Below are 20,395 nucleotides of genomic sequence, written 5' to 3' on the forward strand. Positions count from 1 at the left end.
TAGTACTTCTTGGCCCAAGCTAACGCACAGCCGAAGTCAGCCTAATATACATACCCCTGACTGTTAGAGCCCCGAGCCATCCAGTCAGAAATGATCCTGGGATTTTCATGTGAATACGCTGACAAGGCTGAAACATCCTACCTTGGCAATTGAGCCGAAGACGTCGCTAGACTTACGCGCATCACTTATAAGCTTGTAGGTGAATGTGAGAGATTCTCACACTTACTGGACTACATTATTAGCAGCACAAATTACACAACCATGCTCTTTACATCAGACGGGTCCACTACCATAAGTTCGCATATTATACAATTCACAAAATAAGGTGCATATCGTACAAATAATGATTACAACCCCGACTTACCCACAATAAGCTCCGCCACCGCGCCCAACGAACCCGTCGACAAAAGCTCCAAAACCTGCACATTAGCCCTCGCCTCGCGGGCAATCCAACTCCGCAACTCAATCGCAACCAAGGAGTCAAGACCCAGCGCAGACACCGAAAGCGAAGGCTCGATATCCTCCAGGCTCAGAACCAAGACCTGGGCCAGCTTGCTTGCCAGAGCTCCGTAGCAGATCTGCACTTTCTCTTCCTTGGAGGATGCTTGAGCGAGCTGCATATGGAGCGGTAGGTGAGTTGCATCATCGGCTACATCTCCCTTATCATCGTTAGTCTTCGGGGTGAGGAGGTCGAATTTGGCGTCTGGCGCCCACATGGGTTCTCGCGTCGAAGACGCCAACCCGATAATGGCCTGATGGGCCAGATCACCGGTGACAGCGGCGGCGAGCAGGGCCAGCACTTCTGCCTCGGTCATGCCCTCCGTGCCGATGGTGCGCAATATCTCTGCCCGCCGCGCGGGGTCTACCGTGGCGAGATAGCCTGCGTCCCTTACCGCCGTGAGGGCAATGCTTGTGCCGGGAAGGCCTTGGTTGCGGCGCCATTCCATGAAGCCGTCTAGGAAGACATTGGCGGCGGCGTAGGCGGCTTGGCCTTTGTTGCCGACTACACCGGAGACAGAGGAGAGTGCGATGAAGAAGTCGAGGGGTTGCGAGCAAAGGGCGTCGTGGAGGTTCCAGGCGCCGGAGACTTTGCTAGCTGTCACAGCCTGGAAGTCTGTGTAATGCATGTTCTCGAAGAGCGTATCCTAGAAGATGTCAGCTGGAGTTGGAAAGGTTCTAGCCTAGAGGCTTACCCGAAGAACCATTGCACCATGGATGATGCCGCGAATTGGCGGAAGGTCTCCCAGGTCCTTCAGCATGGCGTCGACGGACGTCCGATTGCTCACATCACAAGCCTTCAGGACAATGTTTGTGCCGCTGGGACGCAGAGTATCCATCAATTCCTGTATCGGGGCATTGACCACGGCATTTCGGGAGACAAGCACAATATTACGAGCGCCCTTCTGCGCCATCCACCGCGCTATGCTTCGACCGAGACCACCGGTACCCCCTACGACAATGTAGGTGGCGTCAGCTCTGAGTATGTCATCGCGTGTCTTAGCAACCACAGCCTTGACCTGATCGCCTTCTCGCGGGACAACGACAGTTTTACCCATCGACTTTCCGGTCTGCATCGCCCGAAATGCGACTTCAATATCAGCAATAGGACAGACTGAAAGAGGGAAGACGGAGTGGATGACGCCCCGCGCCAGAAGCCAGGAAACTTTGTCCAGCAACTGATGCATCAGCCGAGGCTTGAAGGCCGCAACTTTGGTAAGGTCGACCGAGTGAAACGAGAGGTTGTGCTCGAAAGGCAGCATGTCCAGGCGCGTGTTCTTAGTGATGTCGGCTTTCCCAATCTCGATGAACCGGCCAAAGGGTGCGAGACACTCCCAGCTTTCCCGGAGGAGATCCCCAGCGAGGGAGTTGAGCACGATGTCGACCCCCCCGCCGGTGAGCTCTCGAAGGCTGCGGCCAAAGGACGCATCGCGGCTGTAGAAGATGTGGTCCGGACGGAGACCATACTGTGAGATAAGGAATTCTTTCTTCTCGGCGCTTCCGACAGTCGCGTAGATGTCGGCGGAGGCGATCTGGGCCAGCATGATGGCCGCCTGGCCGACACCACCGGCGGCGACGTGGATGAGAACCTTCTCGCCGACTCCGTGCTGGAGGCGTGCAAGCTCGTAGAGGGCGTAGTAAGCGGTGCAGAAGACTACAGGCACACCGGCAGCAACCTCGAATGAGAGACTCTCGGGAATAGCAGTCGCGCTGGTTGCCTTGCACCGGGCAAAGGTAGAGTATGCGCCAAGGGGCAGGGCCATGACCCGCTGCCCTATCATCAGATTGGTAACTTTCTTGCCAACAGATGAGACGACACCACTGCACTCGATGCCAATGTAAGGTTGGGCGAGTTGCCCCATAGCGACGGCAACATCCTTGAAGTTGAGACCAGTGGCCTGGACCTCGATTTCGATCTCGTCATCAGCCAGGGGCTCCACAATGTCGTCCGTGAAATAGAGGGTATCAAGAGCACCCTGGGTTGCTATTTCAAGTTTGAATCGGCGGCCGGGCTGGGTGAATGGTTGAGGTTCAAGGGTGAGATCAGTACTGGTCTCCTTTTTTACGAATGCGTTGAGAGCATCATCGTTCGTTATACGGGGGACCATAAGCTGGCCATTCTGGGTCGTGAATTCGAAGTCCGTGCTTGGTTTAAGGGACACATCTGCTGGCCACAGGGCGTTCATAGCAGCCAATATAGGGCCAGCTGGCTCGTCCAAATCCTCGGCGCTCAGTCCGAGAGTGGCAATATTGGCACCCGTTTCGGAACGCAGGCTGCGAATTAGACCAACGATCATCTGGGAGTCAGGCGTGTCGTTGCGGTAGACCCAAATAAGGTTATTCGAGTTGAGAAGTATCTGCTGGATGTTGGAAAAGTCGGTCTCCGTAAGGTCACGGAGGGTTTTGGCTGCGGTCTGCAGAATGATAACGTGCTGGCGCTTCTGCTTCACGTCGATCTCACTCAGCGACGCTATGGAGGTCGCCCAGCGGATGGCTTTGGTGGAGATAGCCACCTGGAGCTGCTCAGCTGCAACTGCGCACTGGCCAAATTCGGCAATTAGGACTTCGTCTTGCGATCGGTTGTGGTGGCAGTGAATTCCGTGGCCGTGCCCATTGACATGTTCAATGACGTGAGAATTGGCATGACCGTCGGATTCCTTTGCCCCAGTTACCTCATTACCAGTCGTTGCTTCGAGCTCAGTCCAGGACTTCCAATGCAGCTGGTAGCATAGATCTTGGGGCACCTTATTATCGCATCCAGAGTCGTTGATTGGGGTCATTACCAACCCCTGCATGTTGATCAACACCTCGCTAGAGTCTGCAGGAGTCACCCATAAGTCGAACTTGGTGGGCTCAGGCGTGCCCCTGACAGAACCGCCCGTACACCAGGCCGGGAAGTGGTGACCGGTGGAAGCAATGTTTCCATCAATGACGAGGTTCTTGATTACGGTAGGCACGTACAGAGTCTCCAGCTCCATCCGACCTTTACCGAGAATGGGCCAGGTCAGGTGCAGGAGGGCATCCAAAAGCGTGGGATGGATGACGACAGGGGCTTCGTAGTTCTTTGGCATAAGTGACTGAGTATCGCGAACAAACAAGTCCGCACGCGAATGACGAGGCCCAGAGAAGCAGTTTTCGACTCCCTGGAAGGGGAGGCCATAGCCTGCGCCAACATCGTCGAGAACTTTGTACATGTTTTCGATATCAATATCGTGCGTCGCAGCCTCCATTACCTCACTGGCCTTCTTTCCCAAGGCAATCTCCTCCAACTCCACACAGTTGGCAACCGGATTCTGCTTTCGGTTCTTCTTGTTGGGACGAACTCTTACGAGACCCGTGCAGTGATCAGACCAATGCCGCTTGGAATTCCAAGAGCAAATGCGGAATTCGTCCCAGGCATTCGAGGTGCCACGCGTGCCTTCAGTGTACGGCCGGAGGGTAATGGTGATCTCAGTATCGAGGTCGTCACTCAAGACCAGGGCACTGCCCACGCTCACCTCGCGCAGTTCGAACTGCGACTCGGCGGCCACAGTACCGTACCTCTGTGCGCGTGTCCGAGCGCCCTCAATTGCCATGCTGATGTAGCCAGCAATTGGAAACACGATCATTCCCTGCATCTTGTGGTCGCGAAGCCAAGGGATATCGTCGAGGCGTATGATATTCCTCCAGGTCGGCTCCAGGTCATTGGAGTAGAATGCTTCGGTCCCTAGGATGTCGTTTCTTTGTCCATCGCGGAAACGGTGCTTCTCGCTGATACGAGACTGGTGCCAGAATACTGTGTCATGCTGCCATGGGTACCTCGGCAGGTCATCGAGGACGGTGCAAGTTGCGGTGCCGCTGCAGGGGAAGTTGATCTCGTTGATGTTTAGAGTTCCACCACGCACGTAAACGGCACCCGCAGCGTCGATGATAGTTTTGGAAGGATCGGCCTTCCGGACGACTGTCGGCGCGTATCCAACCTCAGAAGCAACTGATGTCCCCAGCGCCTTCAGTGTATCGAGTATTGGACCCTTGAGAGCGGAATGGGGTCCAACCTCCACCAACAGGTTGGGTTTGTTCCCGACACCGCACATTTTGCGGAGGGCGTTAGCAAATAGCACCGGGGATGTCAAGTTCTGGACCCAATAGCTGGGGCCAAGATCCGTAGGTTCACATATTTCACCAACTACAGAGGAGAAGAAGGTAGCAGTGGCAGTGTCTGAGGGCTGCACTGATGCGATGGCGGACAGATATGCCTCGCTGACCTTCTTCATGTGGTTAGAGTGGTACGCCACATCAATCATGAGGCTACGGTTGAAGATCTTCTTCTCTTCGAGAATCCCCTGCAGCTCCGCAATGGTCGAGGCATCACCAGAAATTGTGACACTGGATGGACTGTTGATGCAGGCCACGGTAGCGTATCCAGGGAGGGTCTTCAGCATTGGCTGGATCGCTTCCGCACTGGCCCCGACGGCCATCATGGTACCCTTGAGGTCCGGATAATTACCTTTCAACAACTCTGTCATTTGACCGCGGCGGTATGCCAGTGTCATGGCGCCTTCAAGGTCGAAGATTCCCGCCGCATACGCCGCAGCAATTTCACCGGAACTATGCCCGACAACGGAGGCCGGTCGGATACCCCAGGAGCCAAGCAAGTCTACCAGGGCAATCTGCAGCGCAGTGCAGGCTGGTTGACTAATATAGGGTGCATTGATCTTCGAACCTGCAGCATCTTGCAGCAACTCCTCGCAGAGAGAGAACTGTGCGCCTAATTCTTCGGACAGGTATTTGTCGGCGCGGTAGATGGCCGCTGCAAAAACGGGGTATTCATCCATAAGAGGCATACCCATCTGAGCCCACTGGGCTCCCTGCCCGGTGAAAACGAATGAAACAGCAGGTCCGTCACCACCGATAGCGCGAACAGGGTTTATCTTCATCTGCGCCAGTTGAACACCGGCATCGTCGAGAGATGTGGCGGATAGTGCAATTCTGAATGGCAGATGAGACCGTTTGCTTCCCACGGTGTAAGCGAAGTTGCTAAAGAGCGTATTTTCGAAGACCTCGGGACGTTGCTCGAAGTAGACGCAATAGTCCTTGCACCTGGTGCGAAGAGCTTCTCGGTCGTGTGCAGAAATCACCAGCAAACGGCGCTTGCCCTCCTGGTCCTTGGTATGATTCGCTGCTTCCCCTGGCAGCTGAGAAGGAGCCTTTTGCAAGACGACGTGTGCGTTTGTGCCACCGAACCCGTAGTTGGAAACACTGATGTACTTCTTGCCACGGGGCCAAGGGCGCGTCCCGTTGACGACCTTCATGTGCCACTCTGAGAAGGGGATCTTAGGGTTGGGCTTCTTGTAGTTAGCATTGGGGAGGACAAGTTCTCTCTCCAGCATCATGGCAGACTTGATGACAGCTACGATACCACTGGCACCTTCTAGATGGCCCACGTTGGTCTTGACTGATCCAATATAGAGCGGGTTCCTCGCAGTGCGTCCCTGTCCAAATACTGCCTGGATTGCAGTCGCTTCAATTGGATCCCCGACGGCGGTTCCTACAAGACGTTTCATGTTAGCCCAGGAGTCCTGTGGAGGAGGGTCTCGTGCATCTACAACCTGTTCCGTGGGCTTCAACAAAGCCACAATCGGCCGGGTTCAAGTTGGCTTCCTTGTATACCCGTCGGATCAATTCTTCTTGGGCGACGCCATTGGGGCACGTAATTCCCCTGGTCTTGCCATCCTGGTTAACGCCCGAATGAGCTATCACAGCCCGGATAGGATCGCGATCGCGCAGTGCCGCTGAGAGGCTTTTCAGCATAATCACTCCTGCACCTTCACCCCGCGCGAAGCCAGAGTTCCCCCTCTCTTCAAAAGCGAATGTTTTCCCTTCATCGTTCAGCAATCTGTCCGCATCCGGGTGTCAGAAAACTGCAATACAATGCCAAACAAAACATTAAGCTCTAGAGGTAGTTACTCACTGCTGCATCGACATCGTAATGGAGTTATCGGGGGTCAGAAGCAAATGGCAACCACCGACAAGCGCCTCGGAGGACTCTCCGCTCCGCAGACTTTGCACAGCAGAGTGCAAGGCCACAAGAGACGACGAACAGGCAGTATCAACCGTCAAGCTCGGGCCTCTCAGGTCAAACATGTAGGAAATTCGGTTCGCCTGGAGCGCAGGAGACCCTCCCGTAGCCTGGAACATTGGCGTCGTCTCCGTGTCGCGGAGGTTGTTCGTCTCATAGTCCGGCAAACTTGCGCCAATGAAGACCCCGATGCGACGTCCGGCCATGTATTCTCGAGAAATGCCGGCGCTCTCCATGGCCTCATAGGCACATTCTAACAAGAAGCGCTGCTGGGGATCCATAGAGATGGCCTCCTGGGCACTGACATTGAAGAAAGGTGCATCAAATCGGGAAACATCGCGCAGGAAATAGCCACTGGCCTGGTTGCTCGTGCCCGGTTTCGAATTATTTGGGTGATAAAACGCCTCTGCGGACCAGCGGTCCTTGGGGATGGGCGTCCAGCCGCTTCTCCCTCTTGTGCAGAGCTCCCATAGATCACTAGGCGATGAGACCTCCCCGGAAAGTCGACAAGAATACCCGATGATTGCAATTGGCTCCAGCGCCGGTGATTCGGCCGGAGACTGTGACCCATTCATGTCTACGGTCGTGTCACACGCTGGAGACATGATGGTTGGAACGAGTGAATAGAAACAAATGGATTGAGCTTGCTGAGATTTGGCAAAAGAGGGGGATGCAAAAGGCAGAGAGGGGGTTGCGCAAAACAAGCACCTATGCAAGGGGTGTGATACTAGGGAGAAGATGGAGGCAGTGCCACGCTGACAGAAAACAACGTGAGACAGGATCGTCAATTAAAGCTAATCACCGTGGGCATTGCATGAGATTACTTGGGACTTTTGAGGAACACGATAGGCCAGTAGGCCTCTACTCAAGGGTCGTGGACGATGGCGTGGAAGACAAGGTGGTGGTATCATGACACCATTCAGGCATCCGAATGTGAAGCAAACGGCACGCAGCCAATGCCTATTGTATGATGTATTGTGGCATTCCCATCTTGTGATTCGGGCTCATAATAGATTTGATTGGCTGGGTGAACATGTTTCTTGCTTGTGCATGGACATACGTTTTAAATATATATCGACTGACTGTCCTTCCTCAACATCATGACGGCCTGCAGCTCGCATGACCCTAAAGTAGTAGTATGTACCATGATGTAGACTAACTTGCAGACACTACCCTAGCTGCTGATGGCTTTCTTCAGCGATCCGCATAGCTCCTCTGCATTCCCCGACGAGTAAATAAATAAGTTTGCCCGCGTTCCAGAGTTGTTTCCCTCATCCTTTTCCATCGGCTCTCTCGATCTTGCCACTCAACATACTCTGACATGCATTTCCTCTGTCTTCACGGTGCCATCGGCAACACCGACGTGAGTGGGCAAAATTAGACAATGGCAAAGGGATAGAATATGATGCTAACCAGCGCAGAATATCACTATACAGCTAGGTTCGGTCATTTGATATTACATATGATTGCCACAGCTTGCTGGGCTGTTACTAACGGGCAGTAACATGCAGCACCGTTGTTGAAGGAGTTGAATACCGACGACTCAGCAGTGACTTTTCACTATCTTAATGGCCCTCTCCCAGTTCATCCTCCCCCCGGGTTCGAGGCGTATTTTGGCGCCGGGCCGCATTACCGGTGGATAGACGACGGTGAAAAGCCCGGAAATTCCATGATTGACCGCGTGCGTGACCTGTCAACCAGCGTGAGCAGCGACAATGCCGCGAGAGAGGTCTTGGGGGACATTCGCTGTCAGAACTATACGGAGCTGATGGACTACATCGAGGGTGGGCTGAAGAAGAACCCGGAGATTGGCGGGCTGATCGCCTACAGCGAAGGAGCTGCGGCAGCTGCCACATATATCCTCGATGAACAACATCGGCAGCGCGAAGATGGCCGCGAGCGCCAGATCAAGTGTGCGATGTTCGTCGGAGGCTGGCCAGCTATGAGGCGAGACACAAAGGAGTTCATCCTTGCAGATGACGGTGGGGAGGAAATGATCGACATTCCCACGCTTCATGTTGTAGGGGCAAATGGCAGTGATCATTCTTCTCTTTCCTTTTAATCTTTTTGACTTCGTACCCAGCTAACCTTATTCCTCATTCAGACCCTTACCGGTATGGCTCGGAAGCCCTCTATGAAACTTGCGATCCTGACACGGCCGAGTTTTTCGATATGGCCAAAGGCCATACTCTTCCGCGATCGGGTTTGGTGATCAGTGAATTAGCACAGTCAATCCATGAAATGATCAGAAAGACCGGGTGATGAAAGGGATAATCTAGTTGAGCAAGGGGCTGGGAATCCGTGCCCTTTCTACCCCTTCTACCCCTTGCATGTATACGACCACTATGATGGGCCCGTTCGGCGGGTGAGAAACGTGTGATGTATGTAGCTCGTATATGAATTGACTTTGCGACCTGTAGCGCCAAAAAAAGTATCACGCGCGTATCATAAGGTCTGTAGAGTAATATTTTGCACGGTTCGCTCTTCCTGTGACAGACTCCCGGCATCCCCTCCTATCTACTATCCCTGTCTCCAAGAAAATGCGGTTCCTATGCCTCCACGGCTCGATAACCAGTGCTGATGTAAGTCGATATTTTCTTCTTGAGAGAAACATGTAAGCCACTATACTGATAATAGATTGCAGACTCTCAGTGCCCAGCTAGGTATCAATTCAGTTCTACTGGAGAAGCTCTCAACCGCTAATCTGTGTGCGATTTAGGGCCGTTGCAGAAAAACCTGGCCGCCGACAACACCGCTTCATTTTATTGTATAAATGCGCCAAATTCTGCCACGGCCCCTCCAGGTGCGACATGACTTCCACACAAGAATTCAAGTGTTGTTCCAGGTGTATCTAACAAAGTCCCCAGGACAGATAGAATATTTTGGTCCTCCGCCCCACTACCGCTGGCTGGACTACGCCGGCGTCACCACTGGGGACCTCCACAAATCCGTCCGAGGGGGGCGAAACATCCAATATGCTACTCCGGAAGAGGCGGTTCGATCAGTGATATCCAATGATATTGTTTGGACCAATTACCAAGATCTTATGGAATATGTCGAGGAGACGTTAGAAAAGAACCCCGATATTGAGGGTCTCTTGGGATACAGTGAAGGGGCCAGTATCGGGGCGGCATATATCTTGCGCGAACAGCAGAGGGAGCAGGAGACAGGCCGTCCGCGGCGGATTAAGTGCGCGGTTTTCTTGGCCGGTCTTCCCCCAGTCCATCCGGAAAGGGGGCTGATATTCGCCGATGAGCGAGAGGATATGATTGATCTTCCAACGGTTCATGTCATTGGCGCACATGGTGAGTTGGTATCCTGTGATAGATGAAGAACATCGACCGTTCGCTAATGGTGCGTGCCTAACACGTATAGACCCTTATAGGTTTGGCGCGGATTGCCTGTACAACTTGTGTGACCCTGATGCCGCCTTCTTCTTTGATACGGGCAAGGGGCACACTATTCCACGTGGAGGACCGGTAATCGATGAGCTAGGAGACACCATTCGAGAATTGATTCGGAGGACCAGAGAAGGGTGATCATGGAACTGCATACCAAACCCTCTGTATATTGTAGTACTTGAAAGGTCACAAGTCAATACCGCACAAGACTCATTGGACCAGAAAGCGGACCAACGCGTGAAAAAGGAAGTCTTTGGGTTACTCGATGCAGCTCCGGAAAGATGCACTTCGTAGAAGGTTTCCATGAAGGTAGGCTTTGATCTTGAAAATCACTCATTAGCTTCCGATGCCGTTGGGACTTTTACAAACATACACGAGTGATCGTCTTGGAAGAGCTACTCTGTGGAGTACGTCTGGAACATAGTTAATACAGCCGATTAGTGAGACTACCTGCTCCTATATATATGATGTGTATTTTCTATATCGGCAGAATGCTAAAGGTCTGTAATTGTCCATAGATAACGATAGTCTCTTTGATCAAATAAAAGAAATATTCTTAGTTGTTCTTCGACGCAAAAATTAATCTAGGAGTAATTTTGCTTGTTTTACCAACGAGTCTTATCTATCAAGGTAGGCGGAAGGTGTTACATGAGCAAAGGCCAGTGTGGAGGAAACCTGGCTAGTGTGGCGGTACCGCCTCCCTATCCTTTGGAGCAACACCCTTACGGACCAGGGAAACAAGATAGACTAGGTTAACGATTTGGCTAAGTAGATCGATCAAATTTAACATCCTAGTCCTACGCAGGGGCTTTTAGTTGCAGCTACTATCCAATCACTACCACAAGTGGTATATATAAGGTATATAATCCCAAGAAGCTTTCATGTAACCCCAGGAAACATATTCTGGAGTTGAAAGCCATGTTTGCATGGGGGCGTGGCAAGAAGCAAGGAAATCGCAAATGTCTTATCTCCTGGGATCTAGCCAGTTCACCTAATCTACGAATGAGGCTACTACATTGTCGATCTGTGTTCATTATGAATCTAGCGCACGCGCCATAATAAAAGTACAACGCCCGTGGAAGCACTATTCCGCTTACAGCACCGTTCACAGCACGGACCTTTAGTGCCACGGCCGATGAACGACGATGGGAATTCCACAATTACAATGCAGCTGCTTGCAAGTTGCTATATGCCTAGCATGTACAAGTATCTCTTCTAGGTCACAGAGCACATGGCAAGCTCAACTGGATCTCAGGATCTCAAGCTGGCCGTTTACTCAACGTTATCAGCAGCTGCGGCTGAAGTCCCGAGTTATGACTCGCCCAAAATATATCGCTTGAGCGACACCACATTTAGCGTGCAACGTGGGTCTCGGGTTAATTCACGCTCCTTATCAGTGCCCCTTATTTTAGTTATTGGATACTCCGTAGTGGACGCTTATTTGCTGAAATGAACACAGCCTTGTCCATTCGGTCATAGGTAGTTATTACACCATTTCTTGCAAGTGGACGCAATTTCATTATTAAATTGCCAGGAAAATTGTTTATCCAACAAATCGCCCTAATTAGTGCCATGGCCAATAATGCCCTTCCTAACTACCCTGTACACGGTTGCCTGGTCATAGCGCCTAATGAATGTGCCCATGTGTGGTCCCTTAGAGCGTTCATTGTAGCAGTCGAGTCATCTAAGAACATGGATCACCTCATGAACATCACCTACCGTATCTGTCCGGTTAACATCTCGATCGAGAAGATATTCAGCACTCGGATAGCACTGAGCAGAGTGGCACTGATTAGTGACGACATTGTCCGGCAGATACATTCATATCAAGATTATATTAGATCTAACAAGATTTCCCACCTCTCGACGGCTTCGATCTTTAGTAATCGGGAAGAAATCAATACCTACGAAACAAGTAGCCTTCTATCATATCTTAAGTAGATCTACGGGTATACTCTGCAATCTGTATAAGCACATGGTGAATTCGGGGGCTGAAGGTAAAGGGGCTGGGTAGTGGGTATGTCTCAGTTTAGTTGTGTGGCGTCGAACAGGATCCGAGAAGGATCAGCAACACAGAGAATATTCAAGGCCAATAAAAGGGTCTCATTATTATTATTATAGTTCTTATTATTACCTATAATCATCGATATCAATATCCAGTTTCAACTAAGCTCGTATGGCCCCACTCGGGATGTGGATGAAGAGGGCATCTCGTGTACCATTCCCGTGAGGCTTTCTGTGGGCAGCTCGGACACAGTCCGCGCCCTCGGGGAGACACTTTGGTACTCCATGGCCTGAGGGCTTTGGATTATCCGACGGCGTAGGAAGAAGATCACCGCAGCTGCAACGGCACCAACGCCCACCACGGCGCCGATGACGGGGCCCGCAATCCATGCTTGTCTCTTCCCGGACGAGGAAGAGGTGGATGTTGAAGAAGGTGAGGCGGTCGATGTTTGGGTCGCAGAAGAGGTTTGTGTAGCCACGGAGGTAATTGGGGCGGTGGTTGCACTAGCCTTTGAATCTATAATGAAAGATCTTCCGTGAGTTTCAACGCATCTCAAAGGGTTGGATTGAGATTGGCTGTACCTGAAGTGGCTGAAGTGGTTGAGGTTGTCGTGGCGGGCAGCTCTCGATAGATTGTGTACGCAGACCAAAAGTCAGCGCAGAAGAGGTTGTAGGCGGATGGGGTAGCGTAGGGCTCTGATTGATAGATGGTCATGGTTTGACAGGACATGGACTCGGCACCACTAGTTAAGCACAAAGTCGAGGCGTGAATCAGTTGACATGCCGCATTATGTTGCATATCTGTTGACTTCACTCACCAGTCCAAAGTTTTATTGTCGACATTGTAATAAAGAATGTTCCCACTGCATGCGGTGGCCCAGGAACAAGTCGCAGACGCGGTGCAGCCAGCTGCATACTGCCCGGACGTCGACCAGGTGCCCGCATCAGTTAGGGCTTGGGCTGCAGTCAAAGGTCAGAGTGAGCGACAATGTTCCTATCAACCGAAACTTCACTGGGCAGCGGACAAGTACTGACTGGTTGTTCCGAGATACCATCCCATAAAATGTGGACTGTCCTGAATGGAAGTATCCAATGCTGTGCTTGTCTGACTAAGGCACACCGGTAGTGAGAGAAGTATCACTGGGCAAAGTAACCGCCATGCCGCAGAGGCCATAGGTAGCGACAGTCGCGCCATCATTTCACGGACCCAATGGTTCAATTATATCCTGGAATCCCCTCGCCTCACGTACGGAGGATATGCCTGGGAGGACAGTGCAACGGGTTATTCATTTTCCAGTGCGGAGCTTGCTCTATTTATTCGTTCCTTGTCCAACATCGTTATAAGGCACCGCTAATGCTCCAAATCCCGACTAACGGGGCCTTGGCGTAGAGAAGCCTCGCGTGGCCATGAAACAGCCACACTTCCATCCTCGCGGGTCTCGAGAAGAAGGCAATATACCTCTCTCGAATCCAGTGAGTCTACAGGATGCCCAGGATTTGGCCCCAATGAACCAGCGGTGGGCCAAATGCCACTTAAGTGAATTAAGCCTCGCGACTCATCCGGTGACACCCGGCACTAAAAGAGACTAAGGCTCTTTTTGCCTTCCAATCAAGGGAAACCGTCGATGACCCTTGTGGAAGCACAAACCCAATTTCCCAGAGTTTTAGCGCCCGCGCTAATCATAGAATAAGCAACCTTCGAAGCGTGGCAATAATAATGATCCAGCCTTGTTTTTAAACGGATGGACGCTCTCCCTCCGCTGCGCCTGGAGCGCCGAGATTATTTCCCTCCTCTCCTCTCACCCAAGATACCCCCATGAAAGCTCCTCACTTCGCACATCATCGATGCTCCCTTCCACCCTACGGTCATCGCGCTATGGGCGCTTTGTTATCTTGACGATCCCGCTGCTAGTATTCAGCTGCCTGCTCTTCCTGACGTGGGACCCACTGCCGGGCCGACTCCGTCAGCAATCCCAAGTTCCGACGTCACAATCCGATCCAGTCTCTCAGGTACCACAAGCAGTCGAACCATCAAAAGGAGAAGCATCGCATCCCAAGCCACCCGTATCTACCAGCAAGCCATCCAGCTCGAAAATAACTGGTGACATCGCTGATGGTGATGCTATTCTCGGCATCACTGACAAGCTTTGGCAATCCGCCAAGGATCCCCACCTGAGCGATGACCAAGACAAATGGATCAACACTTGGCTCGAAAAGAACCCCTCCTTTCGATATGAGCTCTTGACCGATGACTCGGCTGCGACCTTCGTCCGTACGCATTATGCCTCGCGACCAGATATTATCGAAGTCTTCGAAACCCTCCCGATCCCGATCCTGCGTGCGGATCTCCTCCGATACTTGCTCGTGCTCGCCGAGGGGGGTGTCTGGAGTGATCTGGATGTCACATGCGATAAGCCGGTGGGAGAATGGGTTCCCACGGAATACAAGAATGCAAGGATCGAGATGATCGTGGGGTTGGAGTTCGACTTTGAATGGCGTGGGGAAGGCACGGAGATCGCATCGCAGTTCTGCAACTGGGTCTTCGCGGCACCCCGCTCCTCGCGTGTTCTCCAAGTGGTGGTCGATGCTGTCGTGGCCAAATTGAAGGAGATCGCCGCCATGAATAATGTGCAGGTCAAAGACCTGACGCTGGAAATGCTGCCCATCGATGTTGTGAATGTGACGGGACCCAAGATCATGACGATCGCGATCCTGGACAGCCTGCAGCAGTTGTTGGGTCGGACTGTTGATGATCGCGATTTCCATGGGATTAAGAAACCCAAGCTCATCGGAGATGTTCTGATCATGCCTGGGGTGGCGTTTGCAGCGTCCCAAAACGGATATCCCCAGGATCAAGGAGATGCGCTGGTTACGCATCACTACGCGGGCTCGTGGAAACAGGCAGATGCGGAGGCCAAGGAGAAGAAGAAGCAGAAACAGAACGGGCGATAATCGGGTTCTATAGAGTATCTAGGCATTGGGTTGTTAGGATTTATCTTCTGGGATTGGCGTTGATTGCGCGTTTTAGCATTTTATACAGTTGCATACTATTGATTCATTTTCATCGCTTGGCCACTCATTTTGCTCTTCTTCGCCGTTGGTCATCTATTCCAGCAATGGGTTAATTGCATATTTGTTACCTAAAATAAATTAAATTTAAATGATATTATATACTTTATTACAGTCTCTCTAAGCCCTATACTTTTTATATCTATCTTGATATCACTAGTATTATTCATGAACTTCTTCAATCTAATACATATTCCGGATGTGTTAGTATAGTAATCAGTTCTATTCCATGTCATTCTTGCGCTTACGGGAGCATGTTATAACATTAAGCATGTAGCTGCTGGCTGGGGCGCCACTGGGTAGTAACAAGCTTATTAGTACTTCCTGGGATTGGAACAGGGACTGGAATACAGAATATAACAGGTCAAGCTTGCCCCTGGCCTCCTGATGAAAAAGATGGATCTTGAAATAGATTATTAGAGGCAGTAGAAAGGAAATTGAAGCCTTTAAAAAGAGGTACTGCCAGGAGCCACTATTATATATAATCTAGAAGAATGGCAGAAACATAAGCGAGACTATAGAAAGTGTTGTTAGCACTGAAAGGGATTTATCGTTTTTCAAAAGTTTAAACACATAACAAGCCAGGCATATAGGGAGAAAAGGAAAGAACCAAAAAAATATAAATAGCTATAATAATCTGTTCAAATTGCTCCTTGGCTGATACTGGGAGTGGAGTCATAGCTCAAAGGGTTAGGATTAATAATTAAGAGTAACAAATCCGAGAGCAAGGCAGCGGTTACTTATACAGGGTGTCCGGATATCGATATCACTACTTACTCTCTTCGATTGTTTCAGCAACCCGGGATGAAACAACACAATCCTGGCACGAAGCTGGAAGAAATTTGAGCCGTGTATTGTATGGGTGATAATATGTTTGTATTATAACAGCTGTCCGTCATTACGAATATTATCTTACATTCCTCGTGTTATCCCTTTTTAATTCTAGGAAAAATCGCAACTGCGATTTAACCACGGGTGGCAGAGGGACTGACCTTCGAAAAGCCAGGCTCATTGATAGATTTCATCATGCCATGCCTTGATAAGATATGGACTAACATAAGACCGATTCGTGCGTACTAACTTAGAGGCCGGGGAGCTAGGGCGACCCTTGATTTCCCATGGTCCCCAAAACTATTCTCTACATGTAATAGGCCGACTGAGCAAGCTAGATACAAAAGTTGACGTCGAAGAGCCAGTATTGAATTGAAGGACGACGAAAACCGGTCGATAATGTAAGCGTTTGTGGTAGCCCGCTGGTAGAGATATCCGTGGCCCAGAACCTGTCACGGAGTGAAATATTGAGTGGTACAAGTCTTGCGGAGTTAGTATGCTTGTAGATGATCTATATCAGTGGGTTTCGGTCTATTGGTTTCAAAAGATAGTCATCCATATCTGCCTCCAGACACTTCTCTCGGTCGCCAAACATAGCATGAGCGGTTAGTGCCACAATGGGCGTACGTCTGAGCTTGTTATCTCTTTCGTATTCGCCAATCCTTGAAGTTGACTCAAAGCCCCCCCATGACAGGCATTTGACTGTCCATTAGAACAATACCGCAGTGTTGTTCCTTTGAATGCCTTGAGCGCTTCCTGGCCATTTTCTCTGCAACAGTTAAACTGTGGTTGAATATTGCAAGCATCTTGATAGCCACTTTGCGACTACCATCGTTGTCCTTGGCAAGCAGCATTAAGTCTATCTAATCAAGTACGAACCATGGAAAGTAACACGCAATGCGTATTTCTTCAACTTCTACGCCAGCAGCATTCACTGGTGACGGCGCTTTCCAGCAAACCCCCAGTGAATCTGATGGGCTGCCTTCACATCAACGTCGAGCTCTTCAGCGAACGTCCACACCAGGCCTGGATTCTTCTGAAACATGCGTCCGATGACGACCATATCGAGACCCGCGTTCAAGAGGTCATTAGCCTGCGGACCGGAGGTGATGGCCCCAACGGATGCCACCAGAAGACGATCGCCCAGAGCCTCTTTCACCTGGAATGCGTAGGGGGACTGGTAGGCCTGACCTCCCTTGATCTGCTGCCGGGGATCATTCCCTCCGCTGGATACATCGAGGACATCCACCCCGTGCTCCACCAGAACCTCCGCCAACCGGACCGTCTGGCTCGCGTCCCAGCTGGGTTCATTCTCCAGGTGCTCCAGCCACTCGGTGCCACTCACGCGGAAGAAGAGAGGCATGTCCGGAGTCATATGCTGCCGAGAGATGTCCACTAGCTCGAGGGCCAAGCGGATTCGGTTTTCGAAGCTTCCTCCGTATTCGTCCGTCCGCTTGTTGGAGACGGGGGAGAGGAATTCGTGTATAAGATACCCATGCGCACCGTGGATCTCGATTGCCTTGCGTACGGATATCAAGCGAGGTCAGATGACGGAACATTCTATAAGGGAAGCGGAATGGAGACATACATCGAACCCGGCACGGACCGCTCTCTTCACAGCGTCACCCCAAGCCTCGACCAAGGATTGTATCTCATCGTGAGACAACTCCCGAGGAATGATGTTCTTATCCTTGAACGCGATCGCACTCGGGGCAACCACATCGTCTGGCCAGCCATGACGCTGTTCGAAAAGCAAGGCAGAAGGTTAGTCCAGAAGCTTGGCTGGAGGGAAGAGTGAAAAAAGGGTTCTTACCGGTGCAAAGCCATCGTGGTCAATGCCATTGACCGATTTAACGGGAGCTCCCGGCCCTCGGTTCATGCTCAACCACGGGGCAACAGTGCTCGCTTTCCGGCCCGCATGCGAGAGTTGGATCCCAATCAACTGGCCCTGGCTATGCGCAAAGTCCACGATCCTCTTCAACGGGCCGATCTGCGAGTCTTTCCAGAGGCCTGAATCCTCCGGGGTGATCCGGCCGTTGGCTGTGACCGCAGTGGCTTCCACAAAGGAGAGGCCGGGTCCACGCGAGATGATGCCACCCAGGTGAGCAAAGTGCCAGTCGGTGTGATGTCCATCTTCGGCCGAATATTGGCAGAGAGGAGAGAGCTTGAGTCATCTAGGTTAGTCGAGATTTTCCAGGATTTGAACACAAAGGAGAGAACAAGTGACACGAAGCAACTCACCAGAATTCGGTTCTGGAGCTCAATTCCTCGGATACGCAGCGGCGTAAACAGTTTGGGCGTATTAGGGTCTTGGGACGCGGGCACGAGAGCGGTGCCCGCCGTCGGAGTCTGCTTGGGGGTGAAGTAAGAAACCTGCAGGGGATCGTTCAGCAATGGAGTGTCCAATGTACCGGAAATTACAACTTACACCGCTCGCCGGTTCGTTGGCAATTTCGACAATCTCACTTTCATCGGCGTTGAGGTAACGGGAAGGCATCTTTGGTGGCTTTCGTAATGTCGAATCGAATGTCCTCGAATTGCGCTGTGCCAGGCCTTTATGAACTTTATATCACTATGTGCGATTGAGTCGTTCTACTTGTACAGAGAGGTCAATAGAGCGTGTGTAGATTTATAAGCGCAGACTGGGTGAAGAAACTAACCGTGAAACGCCCAAGGATGAGTAATGTGAGGGTCGAATAGTTCTCATCATCGAACACGCCACCGCGCAAGATCCCAGGGTTGCAAATGCCTTCTTACTAATGGCGCTGTTGTAACTATGAGCTTGTCTCTGGGCGTTCCCACCTGCACATCGGCTAACTATTGGCTATGATGCACAGCCGGAAACGCTCCGACTCCGGTGGACTCGGACTTGGCATCCAACCGATGGTCCGGCGGACTGCGATTTTTATAGAAGTTGGCATTTGACGCTCAAAACAGAACGATAGACGACAAAGAAACGGAGCATAGAAAGTTGAATCCCTCACGCATCACCCACGCTACGGTCGTTGCTTCTTGGACGGAGGGGCAAAAGGCGAACCTTCATTCTACAACCTTCTCAGGCGCTTCCACCACGTCAGGATGACAAATGCATTACCCTTCTGACAAATTCACCAGGAAATTCTGGTATAAAAGCTTAGAGATGTAGCGACAAGCAATCTCGACGAAACCAGTCATACTTTGTGCCTTTCTCGTACATCCAAATGAATAGCCCCACCATCGGAGTCTTCCCGGCTGCAGGAGGTATTGGCGGGGGAACGGTCAAGCATCTCTTGCCACGTTTTCCATCCAAGAAGCTTGTGTTTATCGCTCGGAGTCCTGAAAAACTCAGGGAATTGCCCGTAGACCAAGCTGTTCTCCGGCGGGCTGACTACGACGACAACGAGAGCCTGAAGGTTGCCTTCGAGGGGCTAAACATACTCTTCCTAATCTCCTACGCGTCCGTGGAGCATGAATATCGAACTGAGGTAAGACTAAATCCGGGAACCACCCCCTAGGGGGGAAAGCACCCAGTAGTCAGAACACATGCTGACCGCGATATGTTTGGGATAGAGACACCGCACGGCCATCGACCATGCGATTCGCAGCGGCGTGACGCATATCTTCTACGGGTCGCTAGGCTACGGCGGGAACCCCGAAGGCGATCAGTCGGTAGCACACGTCATGCAGGCGCACTTGGACACCGAGAGGTACCTCCAGGAATGCACGCGGCAGCATGTGGGTTTCTCCTACACGGTCATCCGCGAAGGTCTCTACTCCGAGTCGTACCCGCTCTATACCGCGTTCTTTGATCCGAAGCAGCCCGTCGACGAAATCAAGATCCCCCATGATGGTGCGGGCTCGGGGATCGCGTGGGTGAAGCGCGAGGAGCTCGGGGAAGGGACCGCAGAGCTCATCAAGAGATTCGTGCAGGACCCGGACGGGTTTCCCTATCGCAATCGCAAAGTGCTCTTGTCCGGCCCGCGAACCCTGACCCTCGGGGAAACGGTGTCCATTCTGGCCAAGCTCGCCAAACATACTGTGCGCATCCGCCAGGTCTCCGTGGACGAATTTGCCAGACAACCTCAGGTTTCGTCCAACTTCACTTACCATGGCGTGGATCATTCCGCGTTGTGGACCACCACCTTTGAGGCCTTTCGCCGAGGAGAAGGCGCTTTCGTGTCCCCATTGCTAGGAGAGCTCCTGGGACGCGAGCCGGAGGACTTTGAGACAACCGTGTCCCGGTCTTGACCGTACAATTGAGGAAATGGCTGGCTTGTGGGGAATGGGAAGACTTGGATCTTCTCGTTCGTCTGTATTGCTTTTTTTTTTTTTTTTTTTTTTTTTTTTTTTTTTTTTTTTTTTTGGAAACATGACAATTTTTATAGGATTCGCATAGATTTGTATGAATTTCTGCAACCGTAACATGATTATTACCTTACCTAGTATTGATCCCACGAACAAGCAGAAGATCGAGAATTGCAGTAATTTGAGAACAGACACATGTAAGACGCAGGCCTATAGACAGCTAGATCAGAGTGTTACTGCGAGTAATTGC

General features: G+C 51.5%; 6 protein-coding genes across 6 annotated transcripts; 3 read left to right on the forward strand and 3 right to left on the reverse strand.

Annotated features, from left to right (window-relative positions):
• Window positions 1-251: 251 nt before the first annotated feature.
• ASPBRDRAFT_31978 (type I polyketide synthase) lies at window positions 252-7,161 on the reverse strand (the record flags this gene model as incomplete). The annotated part of the gene is made up of 5 exons (XM_067622966.1): window positions 252-286; window positions 365-1,145; window positions 1,194-6,025; window positions 6,087-6,373; window positions 6,449-7,161. The coding sequence occupies 5 exons, from the start codon at window positions 7,159-7,161 to the stop codon at window positions 252-254; spliced, it is 6,648 nt and encodes a 2,215-aa protein (XP_067477351.1).
• A 716-nt stretch (window positions 7,162-7,877) lies between these two features.
• Window positions 7,878-10,095, forward strand: ASPBRDRAFT_56826 (uncharacterized protein; the record flags this gene model as incomplete). The annotated part of the gene is made up of 8 exons (XM_067627637.1): window positions 7,878-7,919; window positions 7,978-7,996; window positions 8,068-8,589; window positions 8,661-8,784; window positions 9,194-9,219; window positions 9,276-9,359; window positions 9,424-9,861; window positions 9,932-10,095. The coding sequence occupies 8 exons, from the start codon at window positions 7,878-7,880 to the stop codon at window positions 10,093-10,095; spliced, it is 1,419 nt and encodes a 472-aa protein (XP_067477352.1).
• A 2,024-nt stretch (window positions 10,096-12,119) lies between these two features.
• On the reverse strand, window positions 12,120-13,135 carry ASPBRDRAFT_56827 (uncharacterized protein; the record flags this gene model as incomplete). Its single annotated transcript, XM_067627638.1, has 4 exons — window positions 12,120-12,478; window positions 12,544-12,704; window positions 12,780-12,921; window positions 12,997-13,135. The coding sequence occupies 4 exons, from the start codon at window positions 13,133-13,135 to the stop codon at window positions 12,120-12,122; spliced, it is 801 nt and encodes a 266-aa protein (XP_067477353.1).
• A 233-nt stretch (window positions 13,136-13,368) lies between these two features.
• On the forward strand, window positions 13,369-15,147 carry ASPBRDRAFT_76693 (glycosyltransferase family 32 protein; the record flags this gene model as incomplete). Its single annotated transcript, XM_067629327.1, has 2 exons — window positions 13,369-13,434; window positions 13,654-15,147. The coding sequence occupies 2 exons, from the start codon at window positions 13,369-13,371 to the stop codon at window positions 14,911-14,913; spliced, it is 1,326 nt and encodes a 441-aa protein (XP_067477354.1). The 3' UTR covers window positions 14,914-15,147.
• A 1,645-nt stretch (window positions 15,148-16,792) lies between these two features.
• On the reverse strand, window positions 16,793-18,358 carry ASPBRDRAFT_56829 (NADH:flavin oxidoreductase/NADH oxidase; the record flags this gene model as incomplete). Its single annotated transcript, XM_067627639.1, has 5 exons — window positions 16,793-17,380; window positions 17,450-17,602; window positions 17,675-18,025; window positions 18,103-18,234; window positions 18,290-18,358. The coding sequence occupies 5 exons, from the start codon at window positions 18,356-18,358 to the stop codon at window positions 16,793-16,795; spliced, it is 1,293 nt and encodes a 430-aa protein (XP_067477355.1).
• Window positions 18,359-19,061: 703 nt separating this feature from the next.
• On the forward strand, window positions 19,062-20,136 carry ASPBRDRAFT_156669 (uncharacterized protein; the record flags this gene model as incomplete). Its single annotated transcript, XM_067619405.1, has 2 exons — window positions 19,062-19,325; window positions 19,411-20,136. The coding sequence occupies 2 exons, from the start codon at window positions 19,062-19,064 to the stop codon at window positions 20,086-20,088; spliced, it is 942 nt and encodes a 313-aa protein (XP_067477356.1). The 3' UTR covers window positions 20,089-20,136.
• Window positions 20,137-20,395: the final 259 nt, after the last annotated feature.

This window comes from Aspergillus brasiliensis, assembly GCF_001889945.1.
Source record: "Aspergillus brasiliensis CBS 101740 unplaced genomic scaffold ASPBRscaffold_9, whole genome shotgun sequence".
NCBI lineage: Eukaryota > Fungi > Ascomycota > Eurotiomycetes > Eurotiales > Aspergillaceae > Aspergillus > Aspergillus brasiliensis.